General features: G+C 34.6%; 1 protein-coding gene across 2 annotated transcripts; it reads left to right on the top strand.

Moving 5' to 3' along the window:
• The first annotated feature begins 2,826 nt into the window (after nucleotides 1-2,826).
• SCY2 (SecY protein transport family protein) lies at nucleotides 2,827-11,287 on the top strand. Of its 2 annotated transcripts, XM_059582414.2 has the most exons (13): nucleotides 2,827-2,968; nucleotides 3,952-4,473; nucleotides 4,713-4,801; nucleotides 4,984-5,063; nucleotides 5,187-5,276; nucleotides 5,484-5,575; nucleotides 6,779-6,862; nucleotides 7,377-7,518; nucleotides 7,891-8,007; nucleotides 8,280-8,409; nucleotides 9,691-9,814; nucleotides 9,975-10,081; nucleotides 10,662-11,287. In XM_059582414.2, exons 1-13 carry the CDS (start codon nucleotides 2,896-2,898, stop codon nucleotides 10,749-10,751), a joined length of 1,740 nt encoding a protein of 579 aa, XP_059438397.2. In that variant the 5' UTR covers nucleotides 2,827-2,895; the 3' UTR covers nucleotides 10,752-11,287. The 2 variants fall into 2 exon arrangements, with proteins under 2 accessions (XP_059438397.2, XP_059438396.2); XM_059582413.2 differs by having other exon boundaries at nucleotides 2,880-4,473.
• Nucleotides 11,288-11,525: the final 238 nt, after the last annotated feature.

Here is an 11,525-nt window from a genome sequence, read left to right on the forward strand (position 1 = left end):
AAGTTGACTTTTCCTTCTCTCCTCCTGTAATCCTTTCTTTTCTTATTCAATTAGAAGGAAAAAAAAAAAAAAAGGACTTTTTGTTGTAAAAAATCCATAAAGCTAAAGCTAAGACTAGGATTTTGGTACTGTTAATTGTATAATTTGATTGTGTAATGCACAATATAATTAATAATAATAGCATAAGTCTCGATCCTTTTGTGCTAGATTAAAAAACACTCGTATAATTACAATGAAATAATATCAAAATAACATTTCCCTTAATTTCTTATGAATAATTCCCACTAGATGTGTAGAGATATTAAGTTCCAAGAATGAAGTATAAATTACAATGTATATATATATAAGCCGAATCTTTTAGAGGAGAGTCTAAAACCGCAACATGTGGCATTTCATTCTACTGACAAGTGTCTCTCTTTATTGTTAAATGTGACTTTAGTTTTTTTTTTGTTTCACCCTCTTTAAACGCGGCCTCTCGTAAATAGCTGTTTTTGTGATTTTGATTGTAACGCTTTTAAACACTGCCCTTAGCAAATAATCGTTTCTAAATGTGTTTTGGATTTTAGATATTTGGTTTACACTCATCCTATGCAAATTAACTATTTGAAAATTGAGAAATGCTATTTTTCCATCTCCATTTATACATATATTTTTTCATATTCACTACTGGATATGTAGGAATCCAATGGTGGATTTAAAAAGTGATGGATGAGAGATTGAGAAATAACATGTCTCTTGGAAAAATTTTATTGACTATCTTTGTATACAAAGTTGTTGCAAGGCTCACTCTTCATCAACAATGTTTCAACTTCATCTCTTCCTTTATATTATAATCTCATTCTTTGTATATGCAGTTGTTGCATATGCAAGATCTGGTCCAACACTGCCTTCTCTGTTTTGAGATTTTTGTTTTTGGATTTCAAGTTTCTATGTGGGTATGGTTTGGCCAAATTTTTGAAAGAAAATCTTCACAAAAAATAATTACGGATTCAATTATTTTGAAGTGTAGTGTTTTATGATGTTAGAGCATAAAACCATTCCTTGCAGCTTCACCAAAATCATTTTTTGGTTATTTTGGTGAGGCAATTTGGCAAAAGTAACTAAAATCTCTCATTTTCAGCCTCATCATTTTAACCAAAAATAAATGGTGAGTGAACAGTACTCACTATCTTAGTGAGTACTATTCACTCACCAAATGAATAAGAAATAATATAAATTTTCTCTATCATTCCATATTCTTTGAAAAAGTGTGTATATATATATATATATATATATATATATATAAAGAAGTATTTGAAAAATAATATTTTAATAGAATAATGAAAGTTGATAGTTAAAAGAGAACGTTTTGGGCCTTTTGTGCCACCAATTAAAAGGTGACACCTAAGCCAATCTTACCAGACTTAATTTTAGAAAAAAAAACCCATACCAAGTTTAAGGAAATAAAAACTTCAAAAATTAATTAAAAAAAAAAATTAGAAGTGGTGGCTGCCAACCGGCAACCACCACAAGTGGGCGGTGGGGGTGGCTTGCGCGGCCACCCCTGCCCATGGAGAGAGGTCCGGCGAAGAGAGAGAGTTCCGACGGAGAGAGAGAGGGGAGAGATCCAAGCCACAGGGGGCAGCTTGCGGCCACCCTCTAGGCCACGTGCCACAGGGAGCCACCGGCGGAGAGAGAGAGAGATCTGGTTGAGAGAGAGAGAGGGGAGAGATTCAGGCCATAGGGGCGGCTCGTGGCCACCCTCTAGGCCACAGGGGGGTGGCTCGCGGCCACCCCCATGCCACAAGGGGTGGCTCGCGGCCACCCCAAGCCAAAGTGGCTACCCTGTAGCCACCCCTCTCCATTTGCAATTTTTTTTTTTTTTTAAATGATTAAACTTGATATAATTAGGTAGTTTGGTTTTATTTTGATTATGTGTTCCATGTTGAGGTGGCAGATGATGAATGGTTGGCACAAAAGAGGAATTTTGTGCAACCTCAGTATATAAGTTATTTTCTAGTTAAAATAGTGAGGTTGTTAAGTGTGTTTTAAAAAAGTTGGTAGTTAAAATAGAGAAAAATATACTTTTGGTTATTTTGGTGAGTAAAATTTGCTGAGGCTGCTAAGAATGCTCTTATAAGTTTGCGTATTCTCAATCAACGGTGGAAGGCTCAATGCCTAAGCCTCGTTAGACTCGACAATGTAAGTAAAGAGATCGAATAGAGTAAAACTTTAAATAATTAGAAGTTTGATACAATCAATTTAAATTCTTTCATCTTGAAAATTTTGAAATGTCCAAACAAAAAACCCTCACCCATTAAAAAAAAAAAAAAGAAAAAAAAGTATTCACATATTAATGATTTTTTTTTTTTTTTTCAATATTTTAAAGTAATTAGTTTGTCCATATTAATTTGAGTCTTCTTAAAATAAACATGTAAACTCTATAATTTTTTTTTTTTTTTTTAACAAAATATAGACCCCATTTCCTAAAACACTTCTCAGCTTAAAATAAAATAAAATAAAATCTCAGCTATGTATCACATCAAATCTCTTTTTTCAAAGAAAAAAAATCACCAAATACAACTATCTCATTTTAGTTTAATTGTCGTGCACTTTTTCGTATAGCTTTTCTAGATATTTATTTAGAAAAGAATCTCCTTGCATCATGTGATCATACACTGCACCTTACCAAACGACACCCAAACACGCTATGCCACGTTTCCCATCAACAACCTCTCGCTCGAAGTCGTCCAATAGAGTAACGGCATTCAGTGTCTAACACGGGCAACAAAAGCACAGGATTCCAAACCCGCCCTTAAAGAGATTACTAGGCAATTTGGAGATTTGAAGCCCGAAAATAACATAACAGACCCTCGCTGCTCTCTTTTTGCCTCTGCGTTTGCTTGAAGCCCCGCCATGGAGGCAACTCTTTTCAGCTCGCATCACTTCCATCCCCGACTCTTTCCGAAAAAACCCACAAAATTCCGAGGTCAGTTTCCACCTCGTTTCCCGAGAAAGCTCAGGACAAGTAAAAATGATAAGAAAAGAAGAACGGAACTTCCAGTACATTTTATGTTTCATTCAGTTGATTTTACTCGATTTTTTTTTTTGAATAAGAAATAAAGAGTTTGTCATTATTAGATGCAATTTATTGATTTCTATGTGGCAATTGTCTTGCTTTTGGAGACTTGGTTGAACTGCGCCGTCAATTTCAGTGTTTAGTAAGGTTGGTCATTATGGAATGGTGTGTGTTTGTGTTTTTGTTTGTAAGAGCTCGTGATATTGTCTTTCTGAAATTGGGTTTAATTAGATTGCATCGGTGAGTTACCTGTAGGATGGTTGCTGCGAATGACTTAACAGGTTGTTACTATGATTTGAAATCGTGGTTGCTACATTGGGCTTTGTTTATGATTGTCATCGCGTGCTGGAGTTGATTTCTGTGCTGAATGACGCTTCATCTTTGTGAAGTTTAGATGGATATCAGGCAAATACCAACATGGGACATTCACATTAGTGCTATTTGTTTTAATACATTAGTTATTGGGGTTGCATGAAGTCTAGCTCCAGATGGAATTTTCCATCTCTTTCAATTAGCATTCCTCTTCAAATTCATTTTCAAATGCAAAATTTGCGAGAATCGAACAGGTGAATTTAGATTATATTGAGTCATCAATTGAAGTTGTTACTTTTGGTAGCACTTTGTCAGCAATCATTTTTGATAAGTACTGTGTCAGCAATCATGTGCTATCCTAATCTCTTAAGTTGAACATCTTTTCTGGATGTCTCTCTTTCCCTCTTTGATTTTGATGCTTCATTTTATTAAAATGCTCTGTCGTTAGCTCTGTGATCCATGGGCTTCACAGTGATTAATAATGTGCCTTACTGGATGCTTTTTGTACACCAATACAGATATATGTATTTATGTACTTTTGTATCTTGGCTTATTGTGCAACTCTTATATCCGGCATACAGGTGGACATGGAGAACATGGTCTCCAATCTTGTCATCCATTGTTTGCTAAAACCCATGTTGCCCTTAAGGCAAATTCTTTGGAATCCAGCAGAAGGCGTTTCCTGCTGCTAAACAAGCCTTTCTTCTCCAAAGTTAACCGGAAATTCTCTGCTAATTTCTCAGATCAGCTCCGTAGTGACTATATGAATGTTGAGCCAACATCCAGAGAGTCTCGAAATGATAAAGTTATTCAATGGAAGCCTGATGATGGAGCAGATGCTCTCAGTTCGATTAATGCCAATAACTTTAAGACTGTACAGTCCAGAACCAAAATGTTTAAAAATAGGTTTTTGGATTTTGTACGACTGAGTTCTGTCCTCAATAATGCTGCTGAGTCATTTTTCAAGAGCGAGATAAGGCGTAGGTTATTTGTGACAGCCATACTAATTGTAATTAGCCGTGTTGGATATTTCATTCCTTTACCTGGATTTGACAGAAGGCTGATACCTCAAGATTACCTTAGCTTTGCCTCAGGATCTGTTGGTAAGTTACACAAATTTATATATATATATATATATATATATATATATATATATATATGCATGCTTATGTTGTCCATATCTACGTACTCTTTAATGCTAACATGTGATTTCCCATGCCATGTTAACTAAAGAAAAACTTTGTTTTTACAACCATGTAAAAATATTATTGCCATCATCATTATAACTTCTATATGTTTTCTCAATTCATGCATGGGTGATCATTAATTTTGTTTCTGGCAGATGAACTTGGCGATTTCACATCGGAGCTTAAGCTGTCCCTTTTCCAGCTTGGGATCAGTCCTCAGATAATAGCATCAATTATCATGCAGGTTCACTGCATTTCTTTAGCCATGAGATATATACATATTACCTAGATGCTTGTTTTCTCATCTCCTGTAATTTACCTTTGTAAGATCTTTTCTCAAACATGCTGAATTCTATTTTTTGTAGGCTCTTTTAGATTTTTACGATACAACATATTTATGCTGAAGTTCATGAACTTGATGCGCAGGTACTCTGTCATGTCGTTCCTTCCTTAGTAAAGCTGCGGAAAGAAGGCTTGGATGGCCATCAGAAGATTAAGAGTTATATGTGTGTCTAGTTATTCATCTCAAGCAGTGAGCGAGTCCTTGCTTCACAATTTTGTAGTGAATTCCATTTTCATAACTGTATTTTGAAGATTGCAAACCCTATGAATTTCTCTACCCATTTCAGATGGTGGATGTCATTTGGCTTTGCAATATTGGAGGCTGTGATAGTTTCTTGTTACTCACTTCAATATTCGATCTATGCAGCTAGTCATAGGTAATTTACTGTGAAGAAATCATTTTCAACAATGGTCTAGGATTTCAATTATCTCACTAGGAATTGAAATAATAAATCAATATCATTTTGCAAGTTCAAGGATAAATACTTTAAAGATGATTTGACCATATATTTTCTAATTATTTATTGATTTATTTATTCTTTGAAAGAGATTTTATTATGTTTACAATTTTATGGATTTTGCAGGGTCAAACATGTGATGGTAACAACTCTTTTATTAGTCTGTGGTGCGATGACCATCTCATGGATTTGTGATACCATAACAGAATCTGGATTTGGTAGTGTTCTTTACATGTTGGTGTGCATTTTATTGTCTTTCTTATTACTCTTCTTGTCATTTTCATGGATGTCTTAATTTTCTTGTTGAGAAGACAATTATTGAAAGATTTGAATTCTTCTTTGATTACAAGACACTGTGTCAAGTCTGGTAAAAAAATTTGGCTGTTTCTTTTTTTTCCTTTTTTTAACTATGGATGAACTTTCTTAAGACCTTGTGGTTGGGCAATTCTTGGGCTATGCTTCTGGATTAATTTAGAATCCTTCTTGATTACAAGACACTGTGTCAAGTCTGGTAAAAAAATTTGGCTGTTTCTTTTTTTAACTATGGATGAACTTTCTTAAGACCTCGTGGTTGGGCAATTCTTGGGCTATGCTTCTGGATTAATTTAGAAGAAAGGTTTTGTGAAGTTCAGAACAAAAATTTTCATTTTAAAAACATCTGTTCAAAAAATTTCTTTTGGCCTGCTATCTAATTATTCTAATGCCTGTTTTGAATGTGTTCTTGGCTAGAACGTCTTTTGTATAGGTTCAAAGAAGCTTGATTTGCATTAGTTTCAGGGAATAGCATGAGAATTTTCTACCATAGAAAGGGCTCTATATTATTAGAACTCTTCCTAACCTCCAAATATCTAGCTAGCAGAGAAGTTATCTATTGCCAAAGGATTAATTGTTAATGCTACTTTAGAAATACATGATAGTTCTTTGCTTTGATGGGGTCAAATCTGCTCTGTGCTTCATCCTCTCCAATATTGATTTCATTGCAGAATCACTTGCTTAGTGATCCCTTCAAATTCACAGAATCTTTCATTTTTGTATTTCCCTTTTTGCCAAGGTTGTCAGCATCACTTTATTGCTGGAAAGGTTACTTCTTTCATCACCAGAAGTGTTGGTATAGTCAACCAGAGATGCTGGTATTGCTAGTTCTGGGTGATTTTGTACATTACACCTCTCTGGTTGAGTCTATGCCTTCTAAAGATGAAAGAAATAATTTGTTGTCCTGTGTTTTTTTTTCTCCTTCCTTTCCAAAAGAGGTTGAGTCTATTCATTCCAAAAGAATAATAAATAAATAAATAAGTAGGTGGTTGAGATGGCTGCCTATGATCAGGTTTTACATATAATCAAGAAATTTTTATATTCATTAAATTGTCTGATCTTGTATGGCTATTCTTCTCTTCTATTCTGACCTGTAATGCATATTTCAGGTCAAGGTTCATCTCTAATTATATGCGTGGGAATATTGACGGGCTACACAGAAACATTATACAATATGCTGTCTCAGCTCTCAGGTACATGGCAAGAGATTAGCCTAGATTCTATCAATATCTTGAACTTGTGACCATGTGACCCCCACCCCCCCTTCTTGTTCATTACTTAATTTCTGTAGCATTTTCTTTAGTTAAATGTTTATAATGCATCTACAATCGAAGTGTGAAACAGCCCTAATTTCAGAGCCTAACTGACTGAAATGAAGATCATAGCAGCAATTCTTGTTATGATAAATCCCAGAGTTATAGAATAATTGGTCTAAACAAGTACTAGCAGCACAAAATTTAATTACTTAAAATCTTTTTTTATTTATTTATTTATGAGATGATGCATAGAGACTTAACCAAATTATATACAATTAAATTCTTAAGATTAATAATTCACATGCATAAAAATTTGTTCTGAAACCCTTTTAACCACACATGAATAGAGGGTAGAAAAGGTGGAGACTCTATTGCAAGAAATTGTACCTTCAATAGGAAAATTTCAATAGAAGGTAACAATGTTGACTTCAAGCGTGTCAATGTATTGCAGGAAGTGCTGTGAGTTGGTGGCCCTATGTACTTGCAGTGTTGGGTATTTTTACTGTGGTCACTATGTGGGCAGTTGTGGTAACCGAAGGTTGCAGGAAAATTAAGCTGCAGTATTATGGTTTCAAGCTTGCTTCTGCTGCAAGGTAATATAATTATTTATGTCTAAATCTTTTTTAGGTTCCTTTCTTCTGAAACAAATTCAGGTTAAGCAAAATTCATCCAAAAAAAAAAAAAATTCAGGTTGAGAAATTATTATTATTTTTTTCCATGATATTACCTGATGCAATTATTTTTAAGAGACTTGTCTATAATGCTACTGGACATATTGAGTTTGTTTCCAACATCATAAGTTGTAGGTATAGTTGCTTGAACACGAATAATAATATGCATTAGCCAAAAATATAACAGGAATTCTTCTCACCATATACTATAGCTATTATTACTCGAGCACAAAACAATCCGATAATAAAATTGGATCATTGACACTTTTTGTTGCCTTTCCATGTTTTGGACAGAGATGACTCCCCAATCACTGAAGTGGAGCCTTATATCCCTTTTAATATTAATCCATCAGGAATGCAGCCCGTTCTTACGACAACTTATCTCTTGGCATTTCCCAGCATTCTTGCAAGGTTATTTCAGTGACAATTGATTTAGATATTCATTCTATGCTTATATGTGTATTTTGCATCTTGAGGATGAGATTCCATTATAAATTTACGCCTTCAGAATAGTTGAAGCCTCATTTTTCTGGTTGATTTTGGTATGTGTGCTTAATATTAGCTGCTTCACTATTTGCTCAATATTCAAACTGCAGAAATAAAACGTTCTCTTCTTTGTCAATCGTATTGTCTTATAAAGTTTTTGCTTCTGTATTATTCTCATAGGGTGATTTGTTTGGCAGTCTCCTTGGATCACGTTTCTGGGAGCATGTGAAGGAGATATTGAACCCTGAGACTTCTCTTGGTGCAGAGCCTTGGGTTTACTATTCAATATATGCATTCTTTGTCTTCCTATTGAATATATTTGACATTGTAAGTATCTGCTTAACTTTATGATCATTTAATATCCTTGAGTTTTATTTGCTCCAGGACAAAATATTTCTAGGACATATTGTTGTCATGATTTTCCTCCCCACTTGGGTATTAATCCTCTCCGCAAATTATACTTAGTTGCATGATACAAAATATTTTTGATAAGTACTTGATACAAAAAATACAAAATATTTTTGATAAGTACTTACTACAAAAATATAAAACCAGAGGATCCAATGTTCTTTTGTGCTAAATTCTCTGTGATGATTTCACTCTTGATATATTGCCTCTACGGTTCAAAATATTTTGGACCTTTAGACTATTTGATGTTTTGGAAAAACTAAGTTATGGTTGGAAAGATTGACATCAAAATGCCACCTAAGAGCATCTTCAGCAGCAAGAGGTATATTACTTAATCAAAAAGCATTATTTTCTATTTTACCTCTTCTTTTTTCAATACAAACTCCAACATATTTTTTTATTCCATTCTCTATTTTATTTAAATATTATTTTCAGTGTTTTTTTCATTATTTTCTTACGCCACTGGTCCACCATTTTCTTCCTCTCTCTCGTCTCTTCCTCCACAACTCACCATCCTCAGCCTCCAATTCCCGACCCGCACATAACCCATTGCCCCAAAACAACCACAAATCGAATGTAAAGAAGCCGAAGAACAAACCCTATACGAATTGAATGCCTATAAATGTCCAAACAGAATCCATGGTTTAACCGGCCCTAGTCAATTTGGGTATTTCCCTTCAGAAAATTCTCACTGCGTTACTGAGTAAGCTTCTAGGTGTATATGAGAAGTCCAATTGTAAATCATGCTTGTAATCATTTTTTTTTTCTCTTATTCACTTCGTTTATATGGATTATTTTCTAGGGAAAAAAAAAAAAAACACAATCTCTAATCACTGTTTAATTGCCTACGCCAAAACAGACAAGAGCATGCCATTTACTAGTATTCGCTTGCCCTCCATGTCTCTGTAATCGATGAAGATGCAAGTCCTAGGCCGAGAACACTTCGTTGAGGGAGAGGGAGAGAGAGGGAAAAGATTAAAAAAAATGATATCGTGTACTACATAATTAATTATTTTTTTCTACAATTTTTTCTTTTAAAAAAAAAAATAGTAAAATCTAAAATGTATTGTTAAGCTGTCCCATGCTTTAAAGTGTTACAATCATCCAAAAATGATGTTATTGTTTCTTTTTCTTTAGTTATCAATTCTGATCCTTTAGTTCATATTTCTAAATAATCTCATAACTGGTAATTCTGTCCAGGCTAACTTGCCAAAGGAAATTTCTGATTACTTAAATAAGATGGGTGCCCGGATACCAAACATAAAACCTGGGAAGGCTACCATAGACTACCTCACAAAGATTCAGGCATCGACACGTTTTTGGGGTATATATTTCTCTGAAAGTTGTAAAATATGCAATTATTTTTTATTAGTAGTTGTAAAATATGCAATTTAACTTTTCTTCTAATATAAATACCAGTCATTCACTCAATTTTTGTTTGTTCAATTGCTGGTTTTGGCTGTTCTTTGGTGGACATTGCACAGGGGGCCTGTTGTTAAGTGCTTTGGCAACTACATCAACCATACTAGATCATTACTTGCGCCGAATAAATGCTGGATTTGCAATTGGTTTTACATCTGTTTTGATCATTGTAAGTACTTCCAACTTTAGGCCCAATAGATGAGATTTGCATGTGCTCACTATCTAGAAGTTCTAGAACAGTGGTGCTGCCTCTTGATATATATTTTTTTCTCTCCCTGAAAATTGACTACTGCTGATTTAATGATGTGCTTCCTAATGCATTTTGTGAGAATGCTGAAGTTCTCTACAATAATAATTAGATTACCATATATATTAAAGCTCCAAGCTGGCCCTAGAGAAATCAATTGGATCTGGCTATGAAACGCAATTCTATATCTTTGTTGCTCACCCACAGCCAAGTTTTCTTTTTCTTGCTTGAGATGTGATTGGTTTTTTTTTCTTCTTAAAAATGCTGGAGCTACAAATTTTGACTTGAAGGCTTGGTGTTGGCATATCTAGTAGTTGCTTTGTTTATCACAGTTTAATTGCTCTTTGGCCTTTCTTGATACTTGTGTTGGAATTTTGAGATCTTTAGATTGATTTGTGCATATAGTTTATTCCAGCCGGGAAAATCCCAATAATTTTCTTAATTATGCCTTTGATCTTCATATTCACTCTTTCAACAATGCTCCTAACTAAATGTTTGTCAGGTGGGTTCCATTATTGAGCTTAGAAGATCGTACCAAGCATATAATGTAATGCCAACTTTAAGCAAAGCTCTAAGACGATTTGGTGTATAGCTTCCAAGGAGGCCATGCACTTCATCTTGGGTGTTTACTTATAAACTTCAAAGCAAATCCTGCCTAGTTGATAGTGCCAGATGGTATTCAAAAATTCCTTTTGTTCCCGAGATTCTCCAAATGATGATAGTTGACCAATATTAACTGCCGATGAAATATGTCTAGAGAGAAGCTGGGATCCTCCTTGCATCACATCACAATCTTCATGGGGCTTGAAGTTTAGAGAGAAGCTGATGCTGCAACAAGAGAGATAATACTGTATCTCACTTTGTCACTTCAATGGGATAGCAGGCTCTGAAGCCTCGTATTTTTGGACATGTTTTTATTTATGTTTTAGACAATTTTAGAGTCAGGATGAGTTTAATGGATTGTAGAGATATACGGCCGTAGTTTTACCAAACCACTCGACATCATGTTCAGATTTCATGGAGACATTAGCTTTAATGTAATCAAGAAATCATATGTAAATTATTGGATGTCTTGTCGGTTGGCACAGTAACTATTTCTCCAAGGCTTGACAAAGCAATTGGTGGTCATTTTTTGTGTATCATACAATCCAACCTCCATGCATTTGGCAGCAAAAAATGCACAATTTTGTAAGCTTCTAGGGTTTGTTCTTCATCTTCCTTGTTCGACTCTTTTACATTTGATTTTTTCTTTGTCTTCTTGGGTTTAGATTCAAACTGCTTTAGGGCCAAATTGGATGTGCATTTGAGAGGCCTAAAAGTGCATTTAATACTCAAAAAGTTCGTTTGAAAAAAAAATACCTATTTG

The sequence above is a fragment of the Corylus avellana genome, chromosome 1 (assembly GCF_965113065.1).
Source record: "Corylus avellana chromosome 1, dhCorAvel1.hap1.2, whole genome shotgun sequence".
Classification (NCBI taxonomy): Eukaryota; Viridiplantae; Streptophyta; class Magnoliopsida; order Fagales; family Betulaceae; genus Corylus; species Corylus avellana.

Coding starts and splice junctions, on each gene's coding strand:
- SCY2 (XM_059582413.2), top strand. CDS start 3,852: ATGTGCCTTACTGGATGCTTTTTGTACACCAATACAGATATATGTATT. Junction 8,410..9,690: donor TATTGAATATATTTGACATT/GTAAGTATCTGC, acceptor AATTCTGTCCAG/GCTAACTTGCCAAAGGAAAT. Junction 10,082..10,661: donor TTACATCTGTTTTGATCATT/GTAAGTACTTCC, acceptor AATGTTTGTCAG/GTGGGTTCCATTATTGAGCT.